We start from the raw sequence: 14,065 nt of genomic DNA on the forward strand, positions 1-14,065 counted from the left end.
GTTCTCTTGGAATTCCATGCAGTCAAGAGTAGGTGACTTCATTACCAGGTAGTTGGCATTCCAGTTGCACCAACTCTAAAAAAAAAATAAAATAAAAAAAAATGGACACCGCCAAAACAACTGATTTGTGAGCATCTACAAATGCCATATGAACTAGAAAATCACAAAAACATTAAAAAATGTGCACCATGAGACCCAAGTTTTTTACAAACAAGCCTACCATAACGTCGTAATTTTCAATAAAAACTCGCTACTGTTTACACTAGAAACTTAACGGAAACAAAATATATGAAAGAATTTTAATAAGGAGACAAAAATGGATCAGAAGTGGTACTGGGCGCAGCAATCAGGAATCTTGGAGTCCTCTGAAACGTACGAGTTCGTCGTTTAGACAAATTAGATCACTTCATCATTTACACCAAAAAATTCCTTGGAATTCTGAATTCCGAGGACAACTGGAACGCACAATAACACGTTAGCATGCCACCATGTTTCATGTTTCAAGTTGTTTATTTGTCACATGCACATTCAAGATGGCAGTGAAATGCTAACACTAACACATTAGCATGCAACCATGCTAACATTCAAATACTTTACCATCTATCATCTTAACGCTCTGAAACTTTAGCAAGTTATCATGCTAACTAGCTTTCAGTGTTTGTATGAGACAGGTTTTAGAAAACCACTTTCAGTGATTAGGTTTTCTGCTTTTGTCACTGGAAAAAAACAGATTTGATCAGTTCCACAAACTATTATAAATGCGATAACAGTAAATAAAGTCTACTGAATTGTTCTGTCTCCACACTGATTCCACGCTAGCTTTGACCTTTTATGAGTTTTCAGAAGGACACTGTCTCTTCTGTTCAGGAAGTGTAGGAAGTGCCTGAATGTGAAGGCAGCCTTGACTTTGGAAGATTTTCCTGACTTTAGGTCAGCACATATGAGACTGTCATCTGCTGCATATGCATGTGCTTCTGGAGGTCCATATGCCAGCACAACATTTTAACAATTCAAATCAGCTCTGTCCACAAAGCAGATCAGCTGAATCTGGTGGCACTAAATCAGCCAGAATCTAAACAGCTGAACAGTTTTGTTAAGTGGTGGACTAATTTCACTAGCTGTAATCATAAAGTTTGAGGATTAAACACAAGATTAAGGAAGAAGAAGAAAAAAGAAGAAATTCTTCTGGAAAATTAGAAAAAAAAAAAAAAAAAAAATCCAGCAAAGCAGATCATTGTTATTGACCATGTTTACTCTTTTGCTGTTGTATTCAGATGAGACATTCAGTCAAGTAAACTAATTTGTAGCCCTTGCGCAGAGGTTAAAACTATTATCTCTGTTGGATTACACAGGTAGCATGGCATAATGCTGCCAAGGCTACAAAGTAGTATTATGATAGTCAAAAACATAGCAACAGAAACGTATGAGCTCCAGAAAAGAAGGTCATTGCAGCAGTAGTGAAGGTTTCTATGGAGGCGGTGCATCACAATTTGTGTAAACAGTTTAAGTTGTACTCCAACTACTATCAGGCAAAACAAAGGTGACCTTGCCATCAGAAGATCAATTCATAAAGCTTTACTTACTGAGAAAAACAGTTCTCTAACAGTCTTGTTGAAATACGGTCAAGCTCTTAGATGTGTTTAAGATTTACCAACATTAAACGGGACAAAGGAGGTTTTATGTACCGATGAGACCACAGTGTGTCAAACCTGAATTCAAGCCCGGACAAGTTTTCCTCTCGGGCTCTGAACCACACCGATCGGACTCCACCCACGTGAAGGACTATCACACATTCATCAGAGACACTTTCCTCTCTCTCTGTTTTTTATCCAACACATTCTCATCCCACAGAGCACTTCACAATAGCATTCACCATACAGGGTTTCCCTTTTATTGTCCCTTTCCAGAGCAGAACTGCTCCTCAGCAGATTACTGCCAGTTTAGGGGGATCTATGGCTTTTTAGTATTTGCGAGAAGAGAGTTCCCAAGGAAGGTAGGCTGGGAACCACTGCTCTAAAAGAACATGGAAATCACAAGCGGAGTACCACAGGGGTCATTATTAGGTCTAACATTATTTATATACATATATATATGTATATATATATATATATTAATGTGTAGAGCATCAAAATGACAGAAATTTGAGTTGTTTGCAGATGACACACATCTTAGATATATATATAAACCATGATGAGTAGAAAGTGGTGGGATTTCCAAAAAAAGAAAAAAAAGTATATACTTCTTCTCACTCCTTGTTCGAAATCTTCTATTTGATTTGATGATGCAATAATTATTATTCTTTTTTGTTCTTTTTTCATTATTTTCTTTTTTATATAGTTCCTCTTTTGTTCGCTCCTTCGTTTGACATAAAACTAATTCATTCATTCACTCATTCACTCATTCATTTATTCATTCAAATGAGGAATTAGGAGGAATATTTAGTTATTAAGATGACTGTTCATTTTCTTTTACATTGATCAATCTGATTTGTTACAAAATGATGTTCTTGTATTTTCAGAAATAAAATCTACAACAGAAACAGTTTAAAGACGATCATTTGAAATGTGTTCAGAGCAAAAGTGACTTTAATGGAAAAGAAAACGTTCAGAGAATAATGTTCGGCATTTTCATTAAAAATATCAGTTAAAAGTATGCAAAGAACATGTTTGGGTAAATGCACACAGTTCTTATAGCATTTATAGTCTGGATTATTTTTCCTTAAGAAAACTGTGAATCTGCCGGTAACTTTAAGAATCTGCCAGCCGATTATGCTGCTGATCAGAAAAGTTCAGCCTTCCTCCTCCTGCATGTGAACAAGACGAAGGAGATAGTTATTGACTTGAGGAGGAGGAAACCTGCACACCAGCCTGTCAGGATCCTGGTGAGCAGGTGGAGGCTGTGGACAGCAGGCTGGAGGACCAACAGATGCTGTACACAGGAAGGGGAAGAGCAGTTCTTCCTGAGGAGCTCAGATCCTTCAGTGTCTGCAGCAAACTGCTGGAGATGTTCTTCCAGTCTGTGATGGCCAACGCCATCATGTATGCTGTGGTGTGCTGGGGTGCAGCATCAGATCCAGGAATGCAGCAGGATCAATAAACTGATCCATAAGGCTGGTAAGATCATTGGACACAACCTGGAGACACTGGAGACAGTCAGAGACAGGAGGTCTCTGAACATCTCCATCATGGAGAATTCCTCACATCCACCACACAGTGAAGTGGAGGGCCAGCGTATCTTTCTCTACCAGACGCTGCAGCATCGCTTCATAAAGAGGTTCAGGAATCATTCTTTCCTTTCATAATGACCCTGATCAATAACTCCTCCATGTGTGAGAGCTGATCATCATCTCTGCATTTACCCAAACACACCCACCAATCCACCATCATGGTTCTCTACACTGTGTGTACAGCTATTTTATTCATTTGTGTTTTTTTTGGCTTCCCTTGTATATGTGGTGTATATTGACTTTATTTTCTATTTTCTCTATATGTTTACTTTTTCTTGAATACCTGCTCTTTATTTGAATCTAATGGCTGCTGCTGTAACAGAGAAATTAAAAATAATAATAAAGTACATGTCTGTCTAATCAACCAGGACACTGGTTCCTGCGGGTGTACATCATAAGTCTGATTACCATATACTGAATAGACAGATTACGATTTAATATCATAAATCCTGCAATGATAATATTTCTTACAGATGATTACTTGGTATGACTCTGATCAATATTTTTGATTTGGATCGATGAAACGGGATCATTGATCACTGAATCAATGTACCTTTGCACCCCTTGTGGCTCCAGTAGAATAAAAATGAACATCTGAGAGGAAATTAAACAAATGAAGGGATGAAGGAGAGGTTATCATCCACCACTTGTAAAATCTGACGCACTTTAAACCTGTAAAGTTTACACTGGGAAAAATGTTTATTTTCCTTCCTTCAGATGCTAATAAGAAGAATCCATGTTTCTTAACACATGGTTGAGAAAACAATGTAATAACAATAGAAAGATGGATAAACAGTAATGGCACAGCAGACACACACTTTAGGCATCAAATACCCAAACCAAGTACAGAGGTGACTCAGGGAAGCTTACACTTTTATATTTTTTTCATTAAAATTCATTACAGCCACTGAAAATGTTGCCCTACCAAACAGTAGAACAGGCTGTTAAAGGGTTAAAGACTGAAGTGTTTTCTTTCTTTTTTTCCAACAAGGACAAAAAGAACTGAATGAAAAGATGAGAAAGTGAAGAAGTGAATGACCTCAGACGTCGGTGTAGCAGTGAATTAGACAACGACCTCATATTAATAACATATTAATAACAACTAAATGACTTTTCTTTCTGTTGCAGCCAAACCTCACAGTAATAATTCCATATTATTGTTACAGTAATGGCTGAGAAAACCCAATAAATGTTGGGAGACTCGTCAGTAAAACAGCTGTTTATACAGCTGGGAACGAGTTTCCTTTAACAACTGCTTCTTCACATATGCATCCAGACTCAGCACACACACACACACACACACACACACCCATTCTCTATCTTGGAGTCTATTTCTGGCTCTAATTGGCACATGCACTGAAGAGTGAAAGGCTCTTCTTGTTGTCTAAAAGCCTACAGCTGTACAGCATGCTTGGTTGCATCGGTCCAATAGAAAGGCCTTGCCCCCTTGCACTGCAGACAACAATGATTTCACCATGGAGACAGAAACATGGGGCAGAAAACATACATAATCCAATGCCTCATCTTTTTGAGTCAGAATGTCCTTTCCGCCGTGATTTGAAGTGTTCAGTGTGACCTTGCAGCAGGAATAAAATGCTGCATTTTTCCCTTTGTTTGTCTTTTAAAGGACTCCTTCAAAACCGAGACCAAAGTAGGGAGGTCAGAGGTCATGACAGGCTGGCGCTGGCTCTTATTGGAGCTTTGGAGTCTGCAGAGAACTAGTCTTGACCCAGAGCCTGGTAAGTGAACTGATCACCACCTCCCTCTGGGCCAAAAAATGCCAAAGGATTCCTGGCATGCCACTGCTTCAATTACAGAGGCGGGGAGCAGAGAGGACATCACATCTCAGTCTGACTGCATCAGCCTGGATGGATGTACACAGACCGTCTGCAGCAAACAGCGCATGTGGTCTGAATCACGAGTCTCATTTATATACATGTACACATGAACATGAATCTATGAAGCTACAATGTTCAGTTAAACAGACTTGAACGTCCACTCTGAGCAGCCAGTTCACTCAGCGTATATGTGTATATGTGCAGGCAGGCATGTGCAGTTACCTAGCAACAGCTGCTGGAAGTGGGAAAAGACAGACAAGTGTTGGCAGAGGCAGATGTTGGAAGGAATTTCTAAAAGTAGAACATTTGAGGATGTCAGTAGGTGGCTGTGCAGTGTCATGTATTTAAAAAAGTTGCTCAACCAGACTGGAAATCCCACTCAGATTTTATTACACGTGGTTTTTACTGCTGCTCATAACATTTAACCCAAACGTCTAAACGGCAAATTTCTCATGGAGCTAAGTGAGAAGATTATAAAGCTCTTAGTGACCAAAGATCTCAGGGATTCCTGGAGGTCTGAAGGGCACATTCACTCTGGAGCTGTTTGGTCTGCTTTGAACTAATCCCAGCCCCTTCCACTGATAGTACGGTTCATTTGGAGCAGTGTGAACACTTATTTGCACTCTAGTGTGGACCAAAGAAATTAACTCTGGTTTCGGGTCTCGGTTCACTTGCAAGTGAACCCTGGTGTGGTCTGCTGGCAGTGTGAAAGCAATCGGAGCGTCCAGTGAACCACAGGAAGGAAGTAACGTAGAGAAACATGGAGGATATCTGCATGCCTCACCTGCCGCTCATACTGGACACATTCTGGTAAAAAACCAGAATAAATTTGAACGCCTAAGTCAGTGTTTCCTTCAGGTCCACAGCCTTGGAGAGAGCAGGTGGGTGGCCTCTTAGAGCTTGTCTGCAACCACGGCATCCTTATGATTTTCCCTCACCATTGCACAGGGACAAGCACTCCTGCCTCAACAGCCGGAAACAGATTGGAAGCATTTCGGGAGTTGATGCAAAGACATGCCAAAAACTGCCCGGGAAATACATTGTGACGGACAGATCAGCTTTTTTACTTGCTCAGTCTAAGTGCTGTGTACTGCCCCTAGTGGTTACCTCCAGTACGAGCGCTTTGGCCAAGTGGGGCAGCAGCAATGATATTCACCGACGTTTGCAGGTATATCCCAGCTCTTACTGGTTTTACTGTGGTTTCTGGCTGAAGCTGAATTGTTTTGACTCGTGTTGTTAAATTGTTGCGACTCCTTGTCTACATTCGTTCTCGTACAGTAAATAACCACAGCAGCTAAAATACTTCACTAAATGTTGAAAATGTTGTTGTAAAATTTTAGGAGGCTTTGTTTCTTTGTTATGACAGTTTTTAAAAGCTTTTTGTGCTGGAAATGCTCAGCTATATCTGGCAACACCAGATCTGTACCAGCTGAGTCAAAAGCTGCTTTTTATACAATGTTATTATCAGAAACAAAGAGCTGAAGATTACTGATCGTCTCTGTGGTTGAAAGACTGGAAACAAGTTGTTCACACAGATATTTGATCAATTATAATGAAATCTTTTTGGTCTTTTTTCTTCTTCTTCCAAATGAGTCCACATTGTGTGTGGAAAAGCATTACGATTGCATTAAATCTTTCCTTCATGTGGACACACAGCCGATCGGATCATTTATCTAATGTCATGAACACGTCAGCTAGAATCTCTGATCAGATTGATTTCAGTCAGATAGAAGAAATATTTGTCCATGCTGGCGTGTAAACATAGCTAGTTATCCATTAATTTGAACCAGACAACTTTAAAATGAAAAACATCTAAAACCTGCTAAAGAGACTATAAGAGAAAATATGACATAAATGAGTTTTTAAAAACATCCATAGAATGAAAAAAAGTGCAAAAAACAGGGTTGAAATCTGTTATAATCTGCAGTTTAATGTAGTTTTTTTATTCTTTTGAGACTCCACCGAGCTTTCTAATATTGTTAAAAAAAAAAAAGAAAAAAGAAAAAGTGAGTCAGAAGTTTGTGATGCTGGTAGAGATGAGCCTGCAGGTGGATCCAGCTCACCTTCAGGTCTGCAGAGTTTTTAAAGCCCTCTTTCTGTGAGCAAACACCGCAAACACAAGACAAGAATACAAGAGGACTTTGGCTTGACAACGCAGGTCTCCTTTCAGGAGAGGGGCTGAAAATAACTCTATACTCTGCATATTTCAGTTTTAGATCATCTGTCTGGACAAAGCTCCACACTCTGGTTTAAAATAATACAAAGAAAGCTTTGAGGAAATCCAGAACTCTTCATTTCCACCTTCTAAATGAAATCCTCTTCAGTGAGAACAGCTTTCCTCGGAGCATCGCAGAGGGAAAACTCAGCTTGTGACTGTGTGACAAAGTGCTGGAATCCTACCTTGCAGCCCTCGCAAGCACTGACGCCATAGTGGTATCCGGAGGACTTGTCCTGGCAGACGAAGCAGGGCTTGTAGACTCTGGGAGGGGGCGGTGGGGATGGCGGGCTGGGGACGAGCTCCTCGGAGCTGGTGCTCTGAGTTTCAATGGCTGCAGAGAACAGACAAAAGGACGGAGATGAAGAGGCTTGTCCTTAAATGACACGATTCAGTCAAAAAAAGGCAAATTAAACCCAATTTTCAAACTGTCAACATCAGTATTTCATTTTTATAAAAACCCCAATTCCACACGTGGTCTTAAACAAGAAGCTGCATTCCTCATAAGTGGGCTTAGATTTTAGCCCTTGTAGGTCATTTTTATTGTTTTCAGTTGAATTTTTTGTTCAGTGTTTGGATTTTAACACCATACAGGATGATTTAAAAAAAAAAAAAAAAAAAATATTTCTCCTTAAGAACTTTAAAAATCCAGTTTCAGTTTTTCTTAAAGATCAAAGTGTACACCAGGGACCTTGTTGTCAGTAACAACAAGGTCGTAACTAAAAAAATACTATAAAAACATTATAGATTCATTCTTTTCACTTGTTTTGCTCAGATCTCAGTGAACTCCCCTCCCAGCCAAAAATACCAAATATGTAAATGACTTTAACCCTTTCAATGCCAATTTGATCACATAATGTTAATATTTCTATAAAGAAAAATACACATAAAATGAGTTATTAGTTTATTTTGTCTTTTACAAATTTTTTTGTACATTTAAAACTGATAAAACATGTATTTTGTGTATTTTATGGAAAATACAAAATTCTTATGATTCACTCAAAGTAACTGTGACACGAGTTCATTAAATTGGCATTTAAAGGTTAAATACTTTGAATAATTACATTTTTGGTCATTTTGAGTAAGACTGACATTGTCTGAATAAAGTGGAAAAGAATTAAGGGAGCTGAACAGTGTTTATATGTTCAATAAACAAGATCCAGACATATTTGACCTTTAGGGGATGGTTGATTCAGCTTCTTATACCACATAAAAAATATTATGTTTATTTCCAAGCACAATTTCTCCTGTATGATCTGATAATTATTTTTCAATTTAAGCGATTTTATTTACATATTGTTAATAAAAAATACAGAAAATCATCAAATTTGAAGCAAAAAAACAAAAGTCACAAAATAAACGACCTTTTTTTCCATTTTGTAAAGTGATAAAAAGAATTCTGAACTCCAACGTTTAGCTCAGTGAATATTTTTGTGCTCTGATCACGTCCCTGAAGGTAAAACTGCTTCGCTTGAAGCAGGAATTCATCCCCTACCTGGAAGGAACACTTCACCCTTTTCTGGTTAAACCATGACCAGTTTCTGATCAACATGAGTCATTATCGTTTATTTATCACAGCATTAAATAGTAACACAGTGGTCCCTCGTTTACTGCAGGGTTTACGTTCTGAAAATGCATCGCGATAAATCAAATCCACAAAATGACGACCTTATTAATTTTTCACAATTTAAATGCATGTTAAGACTTAATCATCCCTCCTCAAAGCATTTATAGACCTTTCCTAAACTATAATGAACATTTTCAACATTCTCACACACTTTATAAACTCTCAAAAACCTACATCAACGTGAATTTCCTAATAATCCTAATCTTAACAGCGCATTGATGTTTACCAACCCATCAAGAAACAAAGCACAGGGGGCTGATTCCTACTGTAAAATTTGGACACAGAATGGTTGAAGTAGGATTTATACTTAAACATGCAATGCTGCATACAAAAAAAAAAGAAAAAAAAAAAATCTGTGAAACAGCGAGACTGCAGAAGATGAACCGCGATGTGGCGAGGGACCACTGTACTGGTTTTATGGCTCCTTTTACATGTGTGAAATTGGTGATTTGATCTTATTTCACTTGTTTCTTTAAGCTTGCTGTCAGTGTGAGGAAGGTTAAAACAGCAGGCACAAACAGCAGAGTCTTCATCAAAGATCAGCATCCTCTCACCTCTAAGAGCATCTCCAGCCTCCACATCTACCAGAGAAGGCATTAAACAATACACAGAACTGCCAGCATGTCCATGTTTACCAGTTTACCAGTTTAAGTAAAAAAAATCTTTTACAGTTTCTGTTTTAGTCTAAGAGTCATGGTACTCTTGGACGGGTTTGGCTCTTGGACGGGTTTGGTACTCTTGGATGGGTTTGGTACTCTTGGACGGGTTTGGTACTCTTGGACAGCTTTGGTACTCTTGGACGGGTTTGGTACTCTTGGATGGGTTTGGTACTCTTGGACAGCTTTGGTACTCTTGGACAGGTTTGGTACTCTTGGACAGGTTTGGTACTCTTGGACAGGTTTGGTACTCTTGGACGGGTTTGGCTCTTGGACGGGTTTGGTACTCTTGGACGGGTTTGGTACTCTTGGACGGGTTTGGCTCTTGGACGGGTTTGGTACTCTTGGACAGGTTTGGTACTCTTGGACGGGTTTGGCTCTTGGACGGGTTTGGTACTCTTGGACAGGTTTGGTACTCTTGGACGGGTTTGGTACTCTTGGACAGGTTTGGTACTCTTGGACGGGTTTGGCTCTTGGACGGGTTTGGTACTCTTGGACGGGTTTGGCTCTTGGACGGGTTTGGTACTCTTGGACAGGTTTGGTACTCTTGGACAGCTTTGGTACTCTTGGACAGGTTTGGTACTCTTGGACGGGTTTGGCTCTTGGACGGGTTTGGTACTCTTGGACGGGTTTGGTACTCTTGGACGGGTTTGGTACTCTTGGACAGGTTTGGTACTCTTGGACGGGTTTGGCTCTTGGACAGGTTTGGTACTCTTGGACGGGTTTGGTACTCTTGGACGGGTTTGGCTCTTGGACGGGTTTGGTACTCTTGGACAGGTTTGGTACTCTTGGACGGGTTTGGCTCTTGGACGGGTTTGGTAATCTTGGACGGGTTTGGTACTCTTGGACGGGTTTGGCTCTTGGACGGGTTTGGTACTCTTGGACGGGTTTGGCTCTTGGACGGGTTTGGTACTCTTGGACGGGTTTGTACTGGAAAAAAATTTCATTCCACCTGTTGCAATGACAATAAAGTTTCATTCATTCATTCATGTTTAGATTCCTAATTTACCCTGAATGAAGTTGTTTATCAGAAAAATTGAACAAACAGGTAAATGAAATCTGCAAACATCATCAGCTGTTGGATTATTTAAAATCCTGCAGAGTTCACGTCCATGTTTGCTTGCACAGCTTCGCCTGCAGCTAAATATTGCATTGTTTCCATCACAATGCTTTCAGTCATAATGGTGTCAACAGATTTACAGCCGAGTATGTCAAACCGCTTCACAGCACAGAAAAAGGAAGTGGATATTGTTGCTATGACCCAAACCAAACCAAACTTACCTCAAACATAACCTCAGTCTTTTCTAAACACGTTTAACCTTTAAAACTCGAAGACACTTTTGCTATTTTTGGTCTGTCCGGTTTATTTAAATGTAAACCAGCCTGTAGATAATGGAGCTTTTAATCCCAGTCAGCATGATGTTTCCAGCCTCAGCTGTCAGACTGGGAGGTAAAATGATGTAAAATGAATGTATGAATAGATATAGCAGCATAAAGGCAGACCAGAAGAAGAAAGCAGAATTTATTACTAACAGAACTTTGTAGAAATAACACAAAGATCAACAGTGACCAAACCTTTTCTCATCTCATCGTTCTCTCAAGTCTTGGCTTTCAAGAGAAAAAATATTGTTATTGAAACAAACACACAACAGAACCTATTTCCATGTTTCCACTTTTTCCTCATTTCCAGTTATTCCTGCTACTATTTACCTGCTATCCTCACTAAACCAACTCCAGCTCAGCTGCTTTGTGGCGCCACCGTGCATCAGAAACATCTTCTTGGCTTTATTCCAGCCATAGAGGAGCATTATTTTTCTTCTTTTCACACACACATAGAACTTTCTGCTCACTGGTTGATCTTTGGCTGCTCCTGATTGGACGTTACCGTCAATCTAAGCTCTCTGATTGGTGGAAAGTCTGACAGGAAGTGGCTTCATCATCATGTCCAGGTCTAAATAGAGGTCTCTTAGCAACATAGTAGTGATGGTGATGTTTTTATGATGAAATGTGATAAATAATGCTGTTATCATGGATCCTTGTGGATTTACCAGATAGAGTTTCTGAATAAAACTACATTTAGTAGCTGGATTGTAAACCTCCTGGATGGGATAGAAATGTCTGGAAAACTTCCATAGATCACCTAAATCATCCCAGTTTACCCAACAGAGCTACACACTATCGCTCCTGAGACTCTGGTGGTGATATAAGAGATAACGCTCGAGGGTGCCAGAGATCTAGAGAAGTTTTATCGGTTAAAGCCACTTTATAACTGCAGTAAATTTCTCTTCTAACAGATAAGAAATGTCATGGGTCTGTATTGCAATTTTTTTGATGAATATGACAATAATCTCAATAAATTGACAATAGTCTCAATAAATTGACCTTTAATTATTATGATAGAAGCAAAGCAATCACAGCTGACTTCACACCTTGAGGTAAACCTGAACCTGCCTTCGAGTCTCTGAACAGAGAATGGAGCTCAGTCTCTCCAGCATCTCTGCTGATCAGATTACATTCTTCCATACTTCATCAGAGGAAACTCAATTACTGATGCTGAGGAACAAGCTCTTATAATTACTGGACCTTGGTCCATTCGTGGAATCCCCTGGTGGAGTAATCTAATCTTCTACATTCACCCTGCATGAGGTTTGATGCAACTTTGCGTTCGGCAGTGGTAGCGGCTCAAGGGAAGACGTAACAAGCCTGGCATAGACGTTACCGCTGGAATAAAGGACTGAAAAGTAGCACTGAGGTTAATTAGAGTGTGATGGTTTTTAAGTCTATCGATTCCCAGTCTTGTCAGGCTTTTGGAGAAGTTTAGGAGTGTGGAAAGGTCTGAAAGCTATTCAGAAACAGCCATCTCCTCTGAATCTTTAAGCCGACATGACGCTGTGTTCGGATCCAGACAAGTTTGCTGGGTAAACAGTTTCCGCAGGGAAAGTCAGACAGACTGGTTTTTACTGAAGTCAGGTCACTTTATTGCTCCAAATGCTCTGAATAGTTTGGCTCTGTAGCAGGAAGAGATCAAGTCAGTCAGCAAGCAAGCAAATTAAACAGATATGTGAAGGCTGAGCAGAGACAGACAAAGGCTATCTGACAGGAGAGGCTGCAGAAAACAGACCTTTAGTGAATCTACATATAGATATTTATACAGCAGAACCTGGACTGGAAATTCTTTGTAAAATAATGTGGAATGGACATTTTTTGTTTGTTATTTTAATCATTGTCTTACAGTTTTATTTGAATTAAACCACTGCATGCAATCACCAGCTACTTCACCAAGTCCATCTGTTCAACTGCTCTTAAAATAAATATCTAATCAGCCAATCACATGGCAGCAACTTGATGCATTAAGTCATGTGGACATGGTGAAGTCGACTTGCTGAAGTTCAGCTGGCATGAGCACCATGATGAACTGGGGTTCTCTGAGGGTTTTCATGACAATGACAGAGGTTATCAACTCAGTTCCAGGAAAGTCTTTTTCATTTCTGTGAAACCAAAAGTATGTGCAACGTGTACGTTTTACAACATTTTTTTTACAATATTCTGCAGTTTTACAGTTTTACTTCTTTAACATGCATACAGCAGGTAGATGCCTTCTTTCCTTGTGATGGTATCAAAACGCTAAGCCATGGATTCTGTTTTTAAACACTAATCAGGTTTTTGTTTTTAAACCAAAACAGGGGTATTTCATTTTAGAAAGTAACCAAAGAAAAATGAAAAGGAAAAAGAACAGCGACAGGGCTTTAAATCAGAGTGAAATAGTAACATCCATCGTAAACCAAGAGCAGGTTCGTGCATGACCGAAGTTGTGACAGGGAAAAGCACTTGTTAGTGCCAACCCAGCAATACCTGCAGTGTTTCTGCACAGCTGTCAGGGACAGGGCTGTCCTCTCTCTGCAACAATGATTAGCTGGGTTGTACATGATGAACTATCACCTGCTGGAGTGGAAGAGTAAAGAGTGTCCCTGCTGGATTTTGGCTTGTAAAAGAAATGCTTGCATCTCTTTGCCTTTTACAGTTTTTCTTGTGTAGAATTACAAACATGCAATCAGTGAAACACGATAGGTGGTGGTGACGACGTATGACTAACAGAGCACAAAAGCAGTGTGCAATAGCCTTCACCAGGTGGTGCGGCACACTCTAACATACATCCAGAGGAAAAATACTTTTTGCTACTGATGTGCCTTTGGAGCATTTGTAACGGCTGGGTGGTCCCTGACTGAGGAGAGGCAGGGCAACAATTCAGCCCGGCTGCCTATTTGAAACTCATGGCTGCTTCTGAGAGGCAGTGTGGCCACCTGCTGACAGATGGGACGCATAAATGTAGATGCATTACACACCTCAGTGTAGGAGCGTGCACATGCATATGAGTGCGTGGGGATGGTCAATGGGTACCTGTATTAGTTATATCAGCTGCAGAGGAGAATTTTTCCATTTTCTGCACGATTAAACTTTGCGTCAGCTTCTCTGCATGTTAACATACACAGAAAGCGCCATCAG

General features: G+C 39.9%; 1 protein-coding gene across 2 annotated transcripts in view; it reads right to left on the bottom strand.

The window, feature by feature from the left end:
• LOC121628281 (retinoic acid receptor beta-like) overlaps positions 1-14,065 on the bottom strand; it is a 275,740-nt gene that overhangs the window by 92,579 nt on the left and 169,096 nt on the right. For both annotated transcript variants that reach the window (XM_041967293.1, XM_041967294.1), the window contains one exon: positions 7,465-7,613. In XM_041967293.1, the coding sequence (XP_041823227.1) occupies positions 7,465-7,613 (149 nt within the window). The remainder of the gene's footprint in view (positions 1-7,464; positions 7,614-14,065) is intronic.

The sequence above is a fragment of the Melanotaenia boesemani genome, chromosome 17 (assembly GCF_017639745.1).
Source record: "Melanotaenia boesemani isolate fMelBoe1 chromosome 17, fMelBoe1.pri, whole genome shotgun sequence".
Lineage (NCBI taxonomy): Eukaryota > Metazoa > Chordata > Actinopteri > Atheriniformes > Melanotaeniidae > Melanotaenia > Melanotaenia boesemani.